Source organism: Anabas testudineus, chromosome 12, assembly GCF_900324465.2.
Source record: "Anabas testudineus chromosome 12, fAnaTes1.2, whole genome shotgun sequence".
Taxonomy (NCBI): Eukaryota; Metazoa; Chordata; class Actinopteri; order Anabantiformes; family Anabantidae; genus Anabas; species Anabas testudineus.
Window position 1 is genome coordinate 10,832,643 of NC_046621.1, and position 20,259 is coordinate 10,852,901.

At 38.8% G+C, this 20,259-nt stretch overlaps 2 protein-coding genes and 1 non-coding gene across 6 annotated transcripts in view; 2 read left to right on the forward strand and 1 right to left on the reverse strand.

Moving 5' to 3' along the window:
* Positions 1-58: 58 nt before the first annotated feature.
* Positions 59-2,366, reverse strand: erg28 (ergosterol biosynthesis 28 homolog). 2 transcript variants are annotated; one of them, XM_026356611.1, is made up of 5 exons: positions 2,254-2,366; positions 1,863-2,015; positions 1,283-1,373; positions 1,071-1,189; positions 59-982 (listed from the first exon to the last, which is right to left on the reverse strand). In XM_026356611.1, the coding sequence occupies exons 2-5, from the start codon at positions 1,993-1,995 to the stop codon at positions 894-896; spliced, it is 432 nt and encodes a 143-aa protein (XP_026212396.1). In that variant the 5' UTR covers positions 1,996-2,015; positions 2,254-2,366; the 3' UTR covers positions 59-893. The 2 variants fall into 2 exon arrangements, with proteins under 2 accessions (XP_026212396.1, XP_026212395.1); XM_026356610.1 differs by lacking the exon at positions 2,254-2,366 and having other exon boundaries at positions 1,863-2,247.
* trnai-aau lies at positions 1,567-1,640 on the forward strand. The gene has a single exon. It is a non-coding gene; the product is annotated as a tRNA-Ile (tRNA).
* A 651-nt stretch (positions 2,367-3,017) lies between the features above and the next one.
* ttll5 (tubulin tyrosine ligase-like family, member 5) overlaps positions 3,018-20,259 on the forward strand; it is a 36,959-nt gene continuing 19,717 nt past the window's right edge. For all 3 annotated transcript variants that reach the window (XM_026355089.1, XM_026355092.1, XM_026355090.1), the window contains exons 1-16: positions 3,018-3,115; positions 3,490-3,634; positions 5,153-5,259; positions 5,391-5,473; positions 6,256-6,362; positions 6,606-6,736; positions 6,871-6,953; positions 8,120-8,189; positions 8,280-8,364; positions 10,461-10,562; positions 10,672-10,763; positions 10,965-11,072; positions 16,770-16,851; positions 17,193-17,254; positions 19,200-19,294; positions 19,885-19,926. In XM_026355089.1, coding sequence (XP_026210874.1) covers positions 3,576-3,634; positions 5,153-5,259; positions 5,391-5,473; positions 6,256-6,362; positions 6,606-6,736; positions 6,871-6,953; positions 8,120-8,189; positions 8,280-8,364; positions 10,461-10,562; positions 10,672-10,763; positions 10,965-11,072; positions 16,770-16,851; positions 17,193-17,254; positions 19,200-19,294; positions 19,885-19,926 — 1,308 coding nt within the window. In that variant the 5' untranslated portion in view covers positions 3,018-3,115; positions 3,490-3,575. The remainder of the gene's footprint in view (positions 3,116-3,489; positions 3,635-5,152; positions 5,260-5,390; positions 5,474-6,255; positions 6,363-6,605; positions 6,737-6,870; positions 6,954-8,119; positions 8,190-8,279; positions 8,365-10,460; positions 10,563-10,671; positions 10,764-10,964; positions 11,073-16,769; positions 16,852-17,192; positions 17,255-19,199; positions 19,295-19,884; positions 19,927-20,259) is intronic.

A 20,259-nucleotide genomic window follows, 5' to 3' on the forward strand; every position in this document is an offset into this window, starting at 1 on the left:
AAAATAAGTAAACTAAGTAAAAGTCAGTATATTGAAAACAAGAATCTGTGTGCTGTAGTGAAACATCTCGTTTGTTTACCTTTTAATTTAATGAGGAGAATCTGAAGAACCAGACACACCACCTATGACACCCTACATCACAGTACAAAAGTCACTTAAGTGTCACTTAAGCCCACATATAAAATCGGAGCAGCACAGGATATTAAAAGTTTATCAAAATTATGCATAAAACAAAATCATATGCATGCTTTTTACAACTTATTTTTCATCTGTCATTTTAAAAAACACACACACTATATGTATATATTATTACTATATATATTATTAGAAAACTTTAAACTCCAAATGATGCAATTTCTGAAGACAATCAAATCTAAATTTATGGGTATACAAACTTTTCTCAGCACAGAACAAACACTAAGAATAATTGCTGGTAGCTGTTAACAGTTCTATATGATGCTGTATATTCTGTAGCCATCTGATTTCTTTGGTAAATTACACATAAAAAATGATTAGGAATGGGTTGTCTGGAGAAATAGAGTAATTCTAGTTTGAAAAGTCGTACATTTATGGACATCTGGATGAATGTCATTCAGCACTGACGATCTGACATTTCGCTGTGATCACTGTTATAAAATGAACAAAACCATCGATTGCTCACTTGATCTCAACGTAATTACAGATCAGCATGTACTAGTTGTTGTAGTGTGGTGACTGTCAAACCTTTAAATGTCCACATTAGAAACACTAAAATACATCAGCATGCATACGTGAGTGCATAGATACATGTGAAGACATGCATCTTTAGAAAGTTTCACAAATAGGAACCATTGCACATCCAGATCTTATGTTCTTCTTGGCAAGAAGGAGCACGCTTGGACCTGTCCACGACTTCAGTTGCGTTTCTTCTGCCGCGCGCCAACTTCTTCTTGCGTCTCTGGAAAACACTGGAAGCCGATGAGCATTCCTATGACAGAGAAACCTAGAAAACACAGAGAGATGCAAACAGGATTCTCCAAGTACACGCTGAGTCACTTTTACTGAGACACTAGAAGTGAGATACTACTTACTTGCAACAATCAGTGGTGCCATTACTCCAATAGTCAGAGGCGCAGTTTTGTATATGAAGGCCTCAGACAGAAAGTGGCCCAACGCCAGCACAAATGTCCATAAAGTGATGTGATACAGTCTGCGGGAGCAGCAATAACACACTGTAACAACATAATATGCACAGTATACTGCCAACACAAACGAGATGCAGGAAGTGAACAACCGGCCTCACGTTCTGTTGTGGATATCAATGGCACAGGCACAGCGAATGATTGATGACAGCAATGTCCAAATACCAAATGTTCGAGCTTGGAGACCGTTCACTGTGGAAATGGCAAGAAAATCAGAAATGAGAGTAGAAATATTAAAGGTTGCCTATAATATCATATTATTTGTACATTAAATGTTATTTACAAGATTTTGGTGGAAGCCTGATCAATAAATGAACTACATATAAATGTATCTCTATGGATCCAGTCTGTCAGCTGAAAGGCAGCGAAACTCCCCATTCATCAAGGCCGGTTAGCTCAGTTGGTTAGAGCGTGGTGCTAATAACGCCAAGGTCGCGGGTTCGATCCCCGTACGGGCCATTGACTGTTTTTTGTGGCCTACAAATCAGTGGACCCAGTTAACTGATGTTGTTTTTTTACATAAATATAATATAGTAAGTTTCTATATAATATATATGTAATTAATCAATAATAACATTAGATATTTGGTGAAACATCATGTGATCAATAGCATGCCCAGTTAAATTAAATCTATGGTGACATGATATTTGGTTTTGTCAGTAAAAACTACGGTTTGCTCACCAAACTCTGGCGTCCCCGTGTAGAGCTTCTCTGACAGGAAGCTGTGATCTCTGAAACTCTGCACCGTGTTTCCCATCGCGATGACCGACACCATCACCAACCAGCTCCGCAGGACGTTCAGAAAGCGACTCATCGCTGCTCGGAGAAGTCTGCCTGTCCCGCCAGAGAAGAACAACCTCATAAATAAAGCTTTAACTAGTTCTTAAATTATGTGCAACTGGCTGGGAGCTACAGTAACACATCACAGCAAGCCGGGGAGCATGCAGACGATGACGTTATACTTCAGTAAGGAGCGTTGATGTGACATAGCAGGCTAGTGCTGCTACAACCTGGTAACTACAATTAGAAACCCTGTTATATTCAAGAGAGTGTGGCTGCTGTGTGTATTTACCTGGCTCTCCTACCAAACTAATTTCAACATGTTAAATAAAGAAGGCCTATGTGTAAAACAAAAAACTGGGGCTGAAGCCAAATGAATAATAATCATTGTGTTGTGTTCTTTATGGTAAGTCGGTCAACCTTGGCTTGTGGGGTCAACCAATACCAGAGCTCAAAAATGGCTCCATCTAATCGTACCACTAATATGATTGGCCCTTGTAGGCTTTAAGGTTCTGCCCACTTTTTTCGTCAACCAATAGTAATCACCAATCCGCCACCCGCGCTAGGCTGCACGGAAACAAAGAGTAGATGCGGAACAAGAGAAAGCTCTGTAATAGCTTGTGTTTTCGTTAAAAAGGGGTTCGTGAAAACGAGTAGATTTAAGTCTTTCAAGTAATACAGCGACATTGAGTGATATGTGTATTCTTACATTGCTTTACTTTAGTAATTACACTTTATAATGAATTCAATAACTGATCTTCTGTTGCTGCTTAAACACTCACACTCTCTGAGCTGTCGACAACCACACATATACAGCAATGGCAGATGTAACGCATTAACAGGTAATATTAGCGAGTCAAGATATTAAACTGGTAAATTCATTAATTAGTTATAGGCCCAAATTTAACGTTATGTCCACGTTCGAGCTTGTCTTCCACCTGAATATGCTGTTTATTAAGTTTTCTATTTAAAAAATGTCTTTGATGCTGTGAGTTATTTGGTAAAGTGGACAAACATCCATGGCGATTGCGCATGCTCCGTGCTCTGTTGCTAGTCAGTTGTTGTAGTTACCAGGAGATTAACCGCGCTGATCAACGGGCTCTGGTGACACCAGCTAGCTAGCTAGCTGTTAGCAGGCTCCATGTAAATAAAAGGCAAGTTTATGGGGCTCCGTATTTGTATGGCTTTGTGAAAAGCGCACTAAAGCGGCGTAAAACTGTGTTTACCTTGTTAGCTTCTGAAACAAAAGTAGTATGTAACGTTAGCTAGCTAACGGTTGGACTGTCTGGTTGGGTTTACTCTTGACGTCTTCTGTTAACGTTAATATAGATAATTGCACTAACACTGTGTGTAGCTACAGCTAGAAAGCAGCCATTGTTTACTAACTGTGTGCTAATTAAAACGCACGACTAATAGGTAGTGTCACGGCGTTTGTAACAGTTAATGTGTGTGTTATAGCGTTAGTATCTGATATGAATGGACTGTCGTTACTTCCAGCTGAGGTGAGCAGTGCCTCCTGCTTTTGCAGGTGCAGGTGGTAGATGCCATGATTAAATCTACACCCTTGATGGCAGGAGGATTTCACCGGACAGCTCGTCGCCTTTTGCTGTGAAGATGCCAGCTGTGATCCGGGATAAAGAGGACTCTGAATCCTCCTCCGATGACGAGCAAGAGTACGTACCAGTTGTTCACCTCCAGAAAGTGCCTGTCGAAACACAGTAGTTTAAACAGTTACTCTGCATAACTCACAAGATTTACATCTAAATATAGTATTGATGGTACACTATGCTGATGAAAAGCATTTTTCATATCTCCCTCTATTACTTAGGCATTTGTCATTACAACTTACTATTGTTTATTATACGTGTAATGTAATATATGCAGGATTACAGATAGTGCATTGAACCCTGTTTAATAATTTATGTTAAGATGCACAAAAAGAAAGCTCCAGGTATCTTTCATTTTGCATAATTAATGTTCAACTGCATGAGAGAGAACAGCATCTAGCTGTAGACGATATTTGCAACAGTTGGTCTTTGTCTTCTTATCAATACTAACTAATTCCCACTTAAGCTATACTTAGTCAAACCTTACTGAGAGACGCTGTTCCTCCTATCAAGCTAATTTCCATCTCCTTAATTAGTGTCCTAATGTCCACTGCTTCTACTGACGAGGTTATTATACTTTCAAAGAGTATTAATGTATCTGCTCATTATACTAAATATTTCTAGCCTAAAAAATTTTTCTCAAATTGCGCATGCCCCGTGCTCTGTTGCTCATTTTGTTTAAGTTAGTGTCTGAATAACTGTAATGTGAGTTTATGTTAAAATTGATCTGCTATTCTCCATCACACTCTGCCCAGTGCCTCAGGTAGTTGTCATTATGAAATTACAATAAATGAGAGTGCTTCAGAAGTTACTAATTAAGCAGAAATAATTGAAATTCTCTCTCAGATTATAATTGCAACCCTTGCTCCAAAACAATTAGAAGCAAATATTTCTTTACAAGTAGTACTGTTCAATCATTCTGAATCACAGAAGCCTTTTAATAGCAGCACTTCATATTAAGATAGTAAAAATATTCAATAATGTTACATAGTGTACTATTAAATGCTATTAAAATACCTTGTTTAATGCTGTGCAACAAAGCCATCCCAGCAGAAAAGATGTCTGCGGTATTGTCTAACATAGTTAAGCTATGCCCCTTATCAAGACCATCCATGCCCTGATTTAAGTTCCACTCTATCATCACGGTACTTATCTTATTTTTACCCACTGATAAGCAGACTGTGTCTGGTATTATCAGATAGTCTGCAGTTTTACAAGGATGTTTGTTAGTACAGTACACAGTTTTGTTATTGTCCAGCACCTCCTGAAACTGTGTGTGGTTCTGTCTCTATCTGGCTGACTGAAATAAACACCATGGTAGGTTACATTCCCTCAGCATTAGGTAAGCTACCCGTACAGTTCACATTATCAGGTAATGAAGACCAGAGATTCTGTGCAGTGAAATTAACCCTAGAGTGCATCTCCATGACAGTGTTAATTGTGGGGTTCTTTGTGAATGTGTTTATTTCTACAGATAACTTTAAAATTCTATTATGGTGTTTGGAAGGTCTCTGCTTTGAAAACATTTAGGAAAACCATTATGACATTATTACTCTGTGTCTCATCTAATTATTTATTCACTAGAGACCATCCATGCATCACCTGGAGCGGCCTTAGCAAGACAATCCCAATTCTCTTGTTTGTCCCTGAAGCCGCTGTTTCAAAAGATGGGACTATCTGCTGTGTTGGAGGTACACACGGCTTGTTGAAGCTACAAAATGTCTGACTATGAATATGATTTTCAATAAAGAATATATATTTTGGAGCTTTTAATCAATTAGACAAACAATATTGTATTTTTCTGTATGTCTCATTTACTTAGAGCGATACAGTCTGGCCTTCAAGATTGTGCGCACAGAGAGCCGCCTGGTACGAAGAATACTCACCAATCATGGATTCCATGAGGTAATGTTCTCCAGTAGAAGTTTATCTGAAATCATGAAAGTTTGAATTGTTTTTTTTATACACACAGTATTTATGCACATGCTCTGCTGTATGGGATAAGGACAGAAAGGCTGCTTTTTTTCTTTCTTTTGACTAATAATGCAGATGTCAAAGCCGGGGACTGCACACTAGAAAAAAATAATTAAAAAAACAGCTTTAACCCTGTTTCATGAGGGCGCAGACCCCTATTATTACTCTTTTCAAGCAGTTACAATTAATTCCCTTTTTTATTTTATTTCACTACTTTGACTCCCGCTTACCCATCATCAAAGGCAGACAAGTGTCTACTACAGAGCCAAACTTTAATAAGCTTTTATTGCTAACATCTGCCTCTCCATTAGACACCGAAAGATTGGTCATGCAAATTCTGCCTTGTGACGAATTGTTGGACTACAACGAAACAAAACAAATATAATTATATGATGTTGATCAAAATCTTTTAGTTGGCCTTGTTTTTAGATAAGTTCTAAAAAAAAATCCGACTGAAGTTCACAAGGTCAGTGTCAGTTTCTTCTAAGATTTAATCAGACTGAAATGTCATGTGTAATAGACATCAGAACATGATGCTGTTGTTGCTGACTGGAACCTGAACAGAGCTCAATTAGTATGAACAACAGTTGTTATACTTGGTTTACACTTATATAATATCTACTGTAGATTTTCTAGGTTTTGTAAATGATCACTTGATAAAGACTATTTCTGTTCTGTCAGTCTTCCATTTAAGAAATGCATCTGTCTTTCAGGTTCACCCAAACAGTAATGACTTTAACCTTATGTGGACAGGATCTCACCTCAAGCCTTACATACTACGCAGCCTTCAAGACTTCCAGAAGGTGAACCACTTTCCCAGGTACAGTATAGTAGTAATAGAGTGCTTCAGTATATGAGCGTATTGCCACGGTTTTCTGTGTTATAAATATCACACCCAAGCTGTTCTAAGCCCTTCGGAGCTGGCAGTGTGTTTGCTGGCATGCGCTGCAAAGCCCATTTTGTTCTCTGAAACATGAAATGAATCACACTGTCAGGCAGAGGGCGTTCTGTAACTGTTATGTATTCATATGTTTTTAAAAGTGGAGTTTGTGCTCATTTCCAGGTCATATGAACTGACGCGCAAAGACCGTCTCTATAAAAATATCCAGCGGATGCAACAAACTCATGGCTTCAAAAACTTCCATATTGTTCCTCAGACCTTTGTGCTTCCCTCTGAGTACCAGGAATTCTGCAGTAAGATACCTCTCATCTAATTTTGTTGGCCTCAGCAGAGCTTTGTTTATGTTATGTTTTCAGAAGTTGCCTGTTTAAAATATACACCATAAATCTTTTCTTATCTCAACATTTCTTTCTGCCTCTATCTTAAGATTGTTTTGCCAAGGACAAGGGTCCATGGATTATTAAACCAGTAGCATCTTCAAGAGGACGCGGCATCTACCTGGTCAGCAATGTGAGTGATTTTTACCCACTGGACTTTTCTCTCCGTAATACAGTGGTTTTATCTTTTTTTGGCTTTTGATTCCTTAAAATGAAGCAATGTCTGCCTGTGACCCTTGTCACTAGTTGTCATGTCCTCAGTAAAACAAACTTTGTGGATGATGACACATTAGTGGAAGCTTAAACCACATTCTGCTGCTATTTTGCATGTGAAATCTGTTTGAGTACCGCTGTGTATTAGTTTTGGGAACTAAACTTATTTGCAGTTTTGCCAAAAATGACTTTGGATGATCGATACCGGCCACATGTCTGTAGGATAACTATGAAGCTACAGCCAGCAGATAGTTATCTTAAGTTAGCAGACTGGAAACAGGATACAGCTACTCCTTACACTAAGCTAAGCTAGTCAAACATTACAGACAGTGTCAATCATCTTTCCCGTTTGTGTGTGAAAGATTGCTTCTAATTCACATGTAAGCATAGATTCACATTAATAACAAAGCTGGGGGGAGTTACCTCTAAGCACTTTTGCTTGAAAAATACACTGTGAACAGACAGTCAGTTGGCCAGATGTATGTGTGGGAGTGTACAGATACAGCTGTCTTCGAAATAAGTATCAACCAGTGTTTCAGGCATTAATAAGCTTTATGGAGTAAATCACACACTTTCAAGGTTCTCACTCTTGGAAAACATATGCACAATTCTTCTTCTTCTCCGGCATTTTTATGAAACAGTGGAAAGAATGTAAGAGCGATATTTGGAGAGAAGAAAGAAATACGTTCATTTTTTTTGGTTTGGGTTTCTCTGAACTGCAGCCAGCACTGAGGTTACACCACCCCCTGTTCCCTGCTCCTCTCAACTTCACCACCTGCAACACATTTCAACCTCATAAATGACCCATCTCCCACCACCAGATTATGTTTTTATAGGCTGTTATTGAAGGTTGACCTGCTATGACCAGTATCTTTGTAGTCTCTAACATTTCTTGATCTGATTATTCTTTGATGTTTATTGGTAACTGCAGCGTCACGTCAGCTCTAAAGTATTCACTAATGCTGTTTTACATGAATTAACATGTAGCATTGTATCTTTAAACTTGCTAAGATGATTATGATAAAGCACTTTCTGCAACTTTTTCTTTGTTTATTTTTTTATCTTTTCTCTTTCTGTCATCTACAGCCAAATCAGATTTCAATGGATGAAAACATATTAGTGTCTCGCTACATTAATAACCCACTACTAATTGATGGTGAGTTTTCCTTGATTGATTTAAGAGATGACCTGTGAAGGATTGAACTGAAAAATTTGCGTGACTTATCTTAATATGTTTTGTTAACAGAGTTCAAGTTTGATGTGCGGTTGTATGTGTTGGTGACATCATATGATCCACTCCTCATCTATGTGTATGAGGAGGGCCTGGCTAGGTGAGTATATACTAATGTACTTACTAGTCAAAGGAGTATTTGATGACAGTGGTCACTGATCTTCTTAGTGACTGAAACTCAAAAATGTACAAATTTAATTACAGATTACTTCTATCTATTACAAGTCCTAAAGCATTTTTTGTATCAACCCCTGACAAAGTACAACTGAAATGCTGTTATTTAAATTTAATATTTTTGTTTTATTCCGTGTTCTGAATGTGTTCTATATTTTTAATGTATTTAAGCAACTTCATAAACAGTGTGCAGCAGAGCTTGTTTCTTAATGGAAAGTTGGATGTAGGTATTGGAGATATTGTGTTATTCTCTAAGTGCCCAGAAGAGGGCAGCCTTAATGCTGTATGGAGCATGTACTGTAGTGGTGCTGGAAAAAAAAGGACTTTTTGTTACAAACAAGAGATTTTCACCACAAGGGGACCCAATCAAGCAGGACACAAAGAGGTTAAACAAAAAAAGGTTTTTATAAAATGAAAAAAGCAACAAAAGATGTGGCAGAAGACAAGGTAACAACCAAAACCAGAGATGCAAAACCCAGAACAAAGATACAACCAAAAACGCAGTGGAAACCAGGGCGAAGTAACAATATAAAATCACTGCTTTAGTGCAGGCACAAAACTAACAAGAAAAACGCATGGGCGCAAAGGTCCATGGTCTAAGGGGAAAACAAGTTTCAAAAATATGAGGGCAAGTCCAGGAACAAACGAGGTTAGGCAAACGGTTACAAATGAGCAGGAAGAGAAAAAAACAACAAACTAGCAACCGATGTAGTGAGAAGGAGACTTATAAAAGGAGGCTGGTAAACAGATGAAACTGAATTGGTGATTAAAGGTAAGTGAACAGAGGAAGAACGCAGGTAAAACTAATGAGGTGAAAATGAGAGGGAGGCAGACAGAGAGAGCAGGGACAAAAAAATAAACGAACAAGGCAGGGATCGTAACAGTAGTCGACTTCAGTAGACTTCAGTTGTAGTCTGAAGTCTGTTTAACCAGTGTAAAAACTGTACTTATTGCTCTTATTACAATCACTGCAATAACAAAACTAATCTACACAGAAAGATAAAATGTAATATTTAAGAATCCAGTTCCTTGAAATCGTGTTAATAATTTTTATTGAATTATGATTTAGGGACTAATTCCTTAGTCAGGCTTGAAACTGAAAAAATATCTTGCATGCAGTGTTGGTTACTTTTCTGTTCGACTGTTTCCAACTTGTTCTGATGTTATGCAGATACAGGCAATGGTATCATCAGGAAATCAAGGCAGCTAATGAGCTGACTGGTTTAAATTACTGGGTTAGCAACGTGACATTTGAAAGAAATTTTTTTTTTTTGTAGATATAATACAATAAGACATTCAGCTTATATGACAGATGATGTTAGTTGTCTGTCTGCAGAAAATCTAGGATTGTTCTTACAGCATAATACTGATTTAATTCTTACAATACTAAGCTATATAAAAAAAAACTTAAATAGGATGGACAGTTTAGCATCTTCCATCCTTCCATGTTAAGTTATGGTGAGACGTAGCATAGCAGGGTAGGTGTTTAGATCAAGTTTAGGAATATTGTTAGCTTCAGGCTCAGGTAAAGGGAAACACAGACATACTAGGAAACAGACTTTTAACACAACACCAGTTATCAGAACTCATCCCTACATCAGAGTCAGCAAGTTGAGAGAGGGTGGATGATTTATAGCATGACTGGCCCTTCGCTTTACTCTGATAGAGGTACGTGCTGGATTCAGAGTGTCACCACCCTCTTGTTTTCTGGCTTCATTATCAACTGAGATTGAAATAAATCATGGCCAAAGTCAGAATCCCACTTTTATCTCCTGACATTCCTTTGGGTTATGTTGGTATTCAGGTGCTGGGAGCGTGCCAAGGAATTCTCATTACTGCACATGTGGCATCCACTCCTCTCAAACGTTGCCTGAAACTATTCTCTGCCCATATTACCCTTATTATTTAGTCAAGTGTCAGTCTTATCCTTATCAATGTGGTCATTGTGGAAGATAAATACATAGTGAAATTGTTGGGTGATTTTTTTTTTCTCTTGTTCAAATAAACACTGCCTGTCCACAGATTTGCTACAGTCAAGTATGATCGGACATCAAAGAACATTAAGAACACATTCATGCACCTCACCAACTACAGTGTGAACAAAAAGAGCAGCGATTATGTCAGGTAAAGTCTCATCTGTCATCCACATACACTGCATGTGGAGCTGTTATGCCCAGTCGACTAATCTATTTATTAGAACTTGACCATTTGAAGTGCATTTCTTCTTTTTCAGTTGCGATGACCCTGAAGTTGAGGATTATGGGAACAAGTGGAGCATGAGTGCATTATTGAGGTATTTGAAGCAGGAGGGGAAGGACACCACAAGTGAGTCAAACATTCACCTTTCACCTTTGATTTTAATATACATGCTAAGATGTTAGAAGTAAAATTTTGACAGTTTGCAGTTCACTTCTTAATTTATCAGTCATAGTCTAATAAAACTGTCATTAATCAAAAGATTAAAATTCTATCAAGACAGTACTGCACGACATCAAAGGCCCACTCATATTTATTTGTGTGTTTCAGTGTTAATGAGACAGGTGGAGGACCTCATCATCAAAACTCTCTTGAGTGCTGAGCTCCAAATAGCCGCTGCCTGCAAGATGTTTGTTCCCCACAAGACAAATTGCTTTGGTGATCATTTCATATTCTTCTTAAAAGGTTTTTTACAATAACAAAACAAATCTATTAAAAGCAGAGTAGCAGTAAGTATAAGCCAGCTTTGGTTATGGAAAACATGCAATGTAGGAAAACAAAGTACAACTTAGCGATTGCAGCTTCATCTGACCTCTGTACAAGTCAACATTTTTTTCCTCAAAGCGCAGATACACTGAGACACACATGGACACTACTACACGCATCATATCCCCTAATTTCAGATTCATTGTCCAGCAGTTCCTCCATACTATTTCTCCGCCGAGCCATGCTGAGGTGGCAGACAGGCATTCCTCAGTGTGGAGCCTTCCTGCCTGTTGCTGCCCTCTGCCTGACTGCTGGGTTGTGGAGGGTCTGTTGACTGAGACAAGAATTCACTTCCTCCAATCTGTTGCCATTCAGATCTGCCTGATTTAGGCTGACTGTTTTCTTGGCTGCTCCTGCCTAGCAGCCGGCTTGTGTGAACTCCATTTTGGAGCCATTACCCATGTTAGTGTTGGCACTAATTGTCTGTGCTCTTTCTCTGTGTCTGGCAGTCTCTCTGAGATTTGGGGTTTGAAAGCGAGCACGTTGGCCGAGCCTCCATCAGCACCGCTGTCTCTTTTTTGCTCTCTTTTTCCTTTTCTCTCACTGTTTCTGTTTGTTCTTCTCCTGCGTACACTCTCTTTCACCTCTGAGATGTTAGGAAAATACAGGGCTGTGCAGTTGTGACAAGCTTCTGTAGACATAATACCCCCCGGTTGTTGGCTGCTTGGGCTTTATTGGCATGTAGCAGCACTCACACCATCAGACAGTACCTGCATAAAGATGCTATCTGCACCCTGAGCATCACTGCTATGTTGAAAAACCACTTTAACGCAGGGTGTGAATGTTGACCATACAGGTATTGACAGGAAAATGTGGCTTACCACGTCTCAATGTGCATCTCATAGAACATGTGAGACATGAATAAACAACCAGAAGACATGTCTTGTGTGAGAGTGAAAAACAGGAATGGATAAACAAGTTTGCTGCTATTCAAATTAATCCTCTCACTTATTTATTTGAATACAGTATATACAGTACATGGAAATATACACATTGTATCGCACCATACTTAGGATAATTTTTTTTGCCTTAGCATATGTCAACATGTCTCAGCTTTTGTATAAACAAAATCATGTTATAGCCCTTCAAGATTGCTAATGACAATATACTACTGCCTAAATCTTTTTATGTTGTACATGCAATGTAAGCCAACATTGTGCAGATATGTAGGCAGCATCAATGTGTATGACACAATGACTGAGTCATGAAATATTACTTACTATTATATACTTTGTCATTGAAATTAAATCAAAATATCTAAATATTTACATGCAGCCTGAAGCGTTCTTACACCTGTTTTTAGTGACAAGTGAAGAAGTTAAAATCCTTTTTACATGTAAACCTACACAGACCTATAAAGACTTACAGCAATGCATAGTAAAAATCAATTAGGGCCTACATCTTTTGCTAAGATACATAATACTATGTTGTCTGCTGTGAGCATGCACATTAACTTACTTCAACCATATCAGTTTACTGTTGAATTTAGTGTAATTTTGTTGTCTTCATATGGCCTCAAGCAAGTTAATTACAGCATTCACAATCTGTCTACAGGATTAAGTTTCCAAAGACAGACTGATGCAGAGGACTAACCTTATCCTCTCTGTTGATGATGTCCCTGTGTGTGTGTTTGTGTGCGTGCGTGTGTGGACAGTGTGAGTGCAGAGACATGTAGGAACCAGTGTAAAGCATGACTATGAGTAACACACAGGACTGCTTTAAGGAGTCCAATGTAATATGATCTTTTTCTTGTCTTAAATGAAATCCACCCAAACCACCAAGGAGTCACATTCACTCAGCTGCTGTACTGTCTTGCACTTATCGTACCTTATTACTTTTCCACTCGTTCTGCACCCTACAATACTCCCAGCATTCAGTTTAGGCCTTAACAGCTTCCTGTAATAGTAAACAGGTAGCGAGTCAGAGAGCATGGCAGCAAACACATGTGCGTTAGAGCAGCGAATGTGTCGATAAAAGCAGCCATTGTTTTGAGTTTTTACACAGTCTCTAGCTTGTCTGGAAGGAAGCCATACAAGACCATAAAGCACATTATAATCTTAATTTACTGCAAATTGTTCCCTGCAATTTTAATGTCTATTAATGGCTTTAATACAATGTTTATTGTTTTCAAATGGGATTTCTTCCCTTTGCTCAAATTGGGCTGCATATCTAAATGGGCATACTGCAGCAAAATCTTTTTATAGCTCTGTAATGTCTCATGTGGAAAGGAATAGAAACAGGTTTTTTTATTTTACATTGGGAAGAAGTCTGTGTGTGTGTATGTCTATGGAGAGAAAATGCCACCCATGCAGCTCCTTACCGCTGCTGTGTGATTAATGGACAGGCTTTTTGCTGAGGGATGCTGATTACGAGATGTTTTGACTAAGATCTGATTAGCCAAGCCAAAGGCCTATTTTATTACACACAAAACATTCCACTTACTGGTCCTGTGTTCCACTGAATGTCCCTCATTAAGTGCTGAGTGTGGTTGGATCCCCTGTCTGTGAACCACTCTCCCTGTTTCACATTTGTCAGATACTCCCACATTTCACTGCAGCACAATGTTTGTTCCCTATGATGACAGTGTGGCTGCTGTATAATTGAGTCTTTTTAAGAATGATTAATGGGTTGGGTCCCGCTATCATAATAAAGCTTTTGAGTGTTAACTGTATTCATTTAATTTGTTGTCTTCTGAGTGTTTTTGTGATTGTGGCTCCAAGCTGCTTCACTGTCCTCCCTGGAACGAAAGAGAAATTCAGCAGCAATAATTTATCTTAGATTGATGCAAGAGTTATTCAATTCTCCTTGCCTATGAAGAAAACACACATGATGGAAATACTTTACGTTGCTGTTATTGTGGGCCAACAGGCTGCACGGTCAGGGTGGGGAGATTATTGTGTTTGGGCGTTTGTCTCTTGTGGTGAAGTTTCCAGCAGCGCCCATCCAGTAATAAAAAAACAAAACAAATGTTCTTCATCATCCCCCTTTTCTGTCTCATGTTTTCTCTCCTTTCCCCTTTGATGGGTGTGATGTTGATGTTCACTGCCTCTCCTCTCCTTGTCTGTGATGCTTGTTGTGGGTTCTCTGTGGGCGCATTTACCAGCGCTCCCCCGGCAGTGGTCGAGCCACAGAACAAACGTGTCTAGTAGTGAGCAGCTCAGCAAGCTTGTAGGGCAAGAGTGGCGTCTGCTCCTAATTGGAGGAAAATGCGCTGCACATGGAGTCTGCTTGTCGGGTGCTGGTGAGGTGGTGTAACATCTCCCCATTTTCCCCCTGTTGTTGTGGTGCCACTGATGAGGCAATGCCAGTTCAAACCAGCACCGTAATGCACGATGTTTCATGACACACACACACACACACACACACACACACACACACACAAGTAGATTGAATAGGATAAGCCTGCAAGTGGAAAATAAAATCCTAGTGCTCTGCTTAAGCAAGCAATGTTTTAACAGTGGGGGTCCAGCCCATCTTCAGGAGTTGAATAAGTTAGAAATGGGACTGGCAGCTCATGTTGCAGGTTTTGGCTCAGGCATGTGTGTCAAAGTTTGTTCAATTCCACGGTGAAAATTTTCATTTGCAGCACTTTAGACCTCATGACACCTTGAAAGCCATGAGGTTGAACTCCCAACCTGATGTATGTAACATACAGTAGCCTAATGAACTATGCTAAAAAATCGAGTGTTAAGTTTTACCAAGATTTCCTAGTGGTAGGTAAATAATGTTTACAATATGACTATGAAATCATCAAATATTAATTTCTTACTTTTTCATCTATGTAGTCAAAAGAAGTAAATACAGTATAATATATAAGCATACGTTACAAGATTTAGTAAATGTGGCATGCACAAATGTCTAGGCTACTACTTAGTAGGCAAAGTACTAAGTCAGTACTTTACCCCCCCTTTTGGCAGATTTCACAGCTTACTTATGCTTTTTGTAGCCAGCTGAGAGACCACACTTTTGCTTGCAACTATAAATTCCAATAAATATATCCTTGTAACATCTTATACCGCTGTCACCTGAAGTGATGCATGAAAACTGTGGTTAATGTGCTTCATAGTCTGCCGAGATATTTGGACAAGACATAATGCTTAAATCAAGTCTATTAACTTAAATGAAAAAACAGAAATAGTATAACCCACCTTGTTTAAACGAAACAAACACAGTAGGGATTGAAACACACTGCTTTTATTCAAACAGTAATAGAGCAGGCAGCCTTTTACTCATAGTCTCATGGTGCAAAAGAGAACATACATTTGGTTATATTACTTTTTTTCCCCAGTATTAATATAAGCTGCAAGGATCATATTACACCCTGTTACCGTTAACTTACAGGGAGAATAATATGGTCATACATACAATCATAAAACAGTTTTATTAATGACTTTTATTCTTAGATGAATAGAAAAAAAAAACTCAAATATTGAAAACATAAAGACCTGAATATCCATTACAGCTTAACAACGTTAACTCTGTTAAACTAGCACTGCTCAACGTTATTCAGCCAAGTGCAATCTAAAACCATTGCTCGCTGTCACGGTGGATTTTGTATGTTTAACACTGGCATTGACCTGAGATGCTAGAACAAACAGTCCTGCTTACGGCAGCTTTGAAACCTCCAACCCCCTGGACTATTCTCAACACAGTCTGCTCTTTTGAAGTGCTATTAGAAGGAATTTTCCTCTGGCTCTATGACGGGGCTTTGTTCTAACTCTATAAAATACTGTGGTTTCCCTGCACGCTGCTGCTGAGGCCAGCGGCTCTTTGGCTTATAGGGTGACACTCCCCAGAGCAGTGTGAAGGCTTTCATGGGGCACATGGGCTGACTCTAGCACAGGGTGTCAATGAAATAAGAGGAAAAGTGGGAGAGAATGGATGAATTCTTACTGAGAGAACTTTCTGATCTATTTGTAAAAAAAAAACGTACCAAACTGCCACTCAGCGCTAAGGTATCACTGGAGCAAATATATGCAACATATACCATGAAGTATTTTAGACCTCCAGGCTTCTGCCACATGTGGCACCCCATCACACTTCCAGCTCTGCACTCCTGGAGTTCATATTTAATTGCCCCAGTTGGACAAGCCACTGTCGTTATGATGGGGGTGAAGCTTTTCCTGGCAGACATTAGAGCACCATCCATCCTGTTAATGTAATTTGACAAAATGTACATAGCTTAACCTTCCCCATCATGAGAAAATTATTGACTGTATGTATGAAAATATTCACAGCCACAGTTTGTTTTTGATCTACCGTCTGCCATAAGGGACTTCAAAACAGATGAAATGTGCTTGTACTTAGTTGATATAATTGAGCCAATCCCTCAGCAGTAGGCTTTGGTGTTTTTCTCTTGAGTGATTATGTATATAACATGCATGTAATCAGTAGCAGAAATAGATAAGGAATGTTGCCAAATGCACCATAACGCGGTCATGATACAACTCTGGAAACACTTGTGACTTTAAAAGGCCATTCCTTTATTTTCGATGAGCAGATTAGTGAGATTTCTGATTCTGCATTATTGTGCTGACATCTCAGTCTGTGGTGAAAACCTTTTGATTTGTTGTGTGTTTCTCTCTGTAGAACTCTATGGTTTTGACGTGCTCATTGACTCCAACCTAAAACCCTGGTTGTTAGAGGTGAATCTTTCTCCCTCCCTGGCATGGTGAGTGATCCTTTCACTCATTTTTGAAGAATCTCTTACTGAAAATATTTCTTTCACTCTACAAACTTTTTTACCAAAGAGAAGGTTAAGAAAATAGGTGCTGCATTAAAAAAAAATATGGCAGTCACACTTGTGTTGTGAGAACATATCCTTACACCACAATTGTAGCCAACATGTTTTTCCTACAGAGGTGTTTAGTCATTTTAGCAGTTTAGTCAGGGTCGGACAACACGTGTATTTGCATACAGTAAGACAGTAGACTGTAATGTTTTTTCTACCCTGCGTGTTTTTGTGTTGTATTTTTCTATTTGTTTCATTGTTTAACATCCCCTTATTTGCAGTGATGCACCCCTTGATCTGAAGATAAAGGCCAGCATGATTGCAGACATGTTTTCACTTGTGGGTGAGTGCATGCTGAAACAATGACAAAATAAAACTCTTATTTAATTCTACATTTTTTTACAAGGGATAGCATCTCAAAGAGTTTTTGTATAAATTCACTGCTTACCGCCTGATGATTAAATTCACTAAGCTAGTAAATTATATGGTGGCGAAATTCTGATAAAGATGTTAATTAAGGAGAGGCTAATATATGAAAAGTGCTGTAATTATGCCATATTTTCCTTACTCCAAAGGCATTGACGCTAGTTGTCCGCTCTTGAAACCAGCAGGTTTCAAGCTGATAGAGACAGTCATCTATTGTTTAACACTGAATGTTTTCCTGCATTCCACAAGTTGCCAAACTGCCAAAAATAGCTGTATGGCTTCATAATGGGTGCTTCAGTGTTGAGAGAATAAACCGCAGCCTTCATTAATTAACATTAAATGACTTGCGGACAAAATTGTCAAAAGAAGCCTTAGTTGTTTTGTAGTCATTAAGCTTTCTTGAGAAACTGGATCCTACATGTCAAACTGAAGCACTCTTTATCATGAAGAAAAAAATGCCTGGCCCAAGGCAGATAAACACTGTTTACACTATGGTGTTTGCAGCAGGCAATGAGATATGTGTCTGTTGTGTCCTTTCTTCTTAATTATTGAAATACGATTAAAGATCCTAAAATATTAAAATCTCATGCCCCGAACACTACAACATACACAAGTGCAGTAGTCTTTCTCCTTGTTAGTATACATGTAGCAACAAATAGACATATACTAATCAAACTTGAACATCTCTTGATTATTTAACTTAGTTCTCTGCTTGATCCTTATTACCATTACGATTCACAGCATACACGGAGCCCATTGATTAACTGGCATCCATCTAAACTGGCACACCATTATCTGTGATTTCAGCCTAATGATATTAGAAGAATGGCTATTGTATGCACACGTGTATGTCTTAGCCAAGGTCATGCTGTTGCTTGATATCCTCCAGCTCATTAAATGAAAGCATAGAATCATAAATTGCCAGTTATCTTTGGTGTGAGACGTTACTGTGGGTCTGGAGAAAATGAGCAGTGGCATGTAAAACACAGCACATCTATTATGTACCAAACAAACAAAGTCGCTGTTGGCTGATAACACTTGGGCTGCATCCCAGACCTGTAAATAATCACAGCATTCCATTTGCATTCATTTTCCGTCTCTGTGTAGCTGTCAGCTTCATGTCGCCCATGTTTGTATAATTGCTGTGTTTAGGCAAGAACATGGCAGGGGCCTGGTTGTTACCTGGCTGACGGCTGAGATGAGGTAGAACAAATAGCCTCAAGCTCCAATCTGCCAATAGACTTAATTTAGCTCAAGTATGACTGCAAGATACAACATAAATATATTGTATTTTCCATTTTGCTAGTGTGAGTGTGGAAATAAATAAACAGAGATTATAGATTTAAATCATATTGACACTGTGGGAACATCCAAGTAAGAAATTCCTCACCCTTCTCAACTATCTCAGGGATGCACTTTAATGTAAATGTTTGGAGCATTATAAAGCTAGAGCAGCGTGTCACTATAATAAAACATACAATACCTTCCCTCTCTCTCTCTCTCTCTCTCTCTTTTCTCTCTCTCTCTAAAGGTAAAGGAATAGTTTATCATTTTAGAAAATATGTTTATTCTCTTTGTGACTAAAACTCTTTGCGACAAGTTTGGCACAGCACTTGCCTCTGTACAATTTATTTTAGGTTATAGTCAGTCTTTATGCTAAGGTAAAACAAAAGCATGTATAAGCATGATATTTGTAAAGCTATATCTAATGTATTGCCTTTTTGCTTATGTGCCTACTTTGGTTTCTTGCACAAACATTGAAGAGCTGATGCAATATACTGTATGAAGGTCATGGGAATGAGAAACATATTAAGACCTGATGTTACTGATAACACTTTAATGGACCTTTGGTGTCCCCACAGGCTTTGTGTGTCAGGACCCCCTATCAAGACAGCCACGCTCTGACCGAGTCACCCTGGATTCTAGCCTCAAGCACCCAGCAACCCAAAGAACACAGGTAGTGCACACTCTCTCAGGCACACACATGCACACAAACAAAACATACATCATAGAGTCAAGCCAAGTGTTGCACTCATTCACCCTTTCTTGTGAAACATTCCCATTTTTGTCTTCATCTCTCTGTTGGTTCCAGTACATTCCTGCCACTGCCATTGAGCTCTTCTCTTGCCCTCATGGAAAATTCACTGTAATGCAAAACAACTGCTAATGTAATTACACTCTTTGAGTGACATCAGTTTGTAAGTGCTACTCTCTGTGGCTTATTGTTTTATCATTTCTAATCAAGTGACTAATGCTCTCTCTAGGCCTTGTTGAGTAATGATGCCACAACAGCTAATGCACTTGGCTCCCTCCACTCGACTACTGCACCCAGATTTGGCGTAGGATCGACTGGAGGGAGATTACTAAATCAGACTGATTTCTGCTCCACCTTAAATTGTGTAAACAGCCTGTTTGGACATATACTAACAATGTTTCATTGTTGCATGTTGATCCACTTTGTATGTGTTCTGTATATGGCTTTATAAAGGTTAAATGGTAATGCTGGTGCTCAGCCACAACTCACTGTGTTTAACCATCGCTTCTTAGAAACCCTTTTCTGCACCGACAGCCACTGCAAAGAGCAGAATGGTAAGTTTTCTTTTGACTCAGACATATTAATCTTCTTTTGCCTTGTCTTTTTGCAATTCCCTGATGCCTGTTACATTACCGGTAAGAAATTGCTTAGTGCTTTTTGCTTATTTGATTAAGTAGCTTCACTATTTTTCTTAATGACAGATGGATGGTTTATATTGATCCCCAAAGCTGTATTTTCATAGAATACTCATTACATTAGCAGAATGGCCTCTGCAAGCAAGTGCTTCAGATGCTGCAATGCACCACTTGACTAAAAGAATTAGAAACTTTGCTGTACAGAGTCTGAGTTACTTAGGCATACCTAAAACAAGCCCACTACTAAACCAG

What these genes read in the sequence shown, in the direction of transcription:
- erg28 (XM_026356610.1), bottom strand. Translation starts at nt 2,043, where the DNA reads ATGAGGTTGTTCTTCTCTGGCGGGACAGGCAGACTTCTCCGAGCAGCG. An exon ending in ATTGATATCCACAACAGAAC is followed by an intron (nt 1,190 to 1,282) that starts GTGAGGCCGGTT and finishes CTGCTCCCGCAG; the next exon opens with ACTGTATCACATCACTTTAT. An exon ending in GGCACCACTGATTGTTGCAA is followed by an intron (nt 983 to 1,070) that starts GTAAGTAGTATC and finishes TGTGTTTTCTAG; the next exon opens with GTTTCTCTGTCATAGGAATG.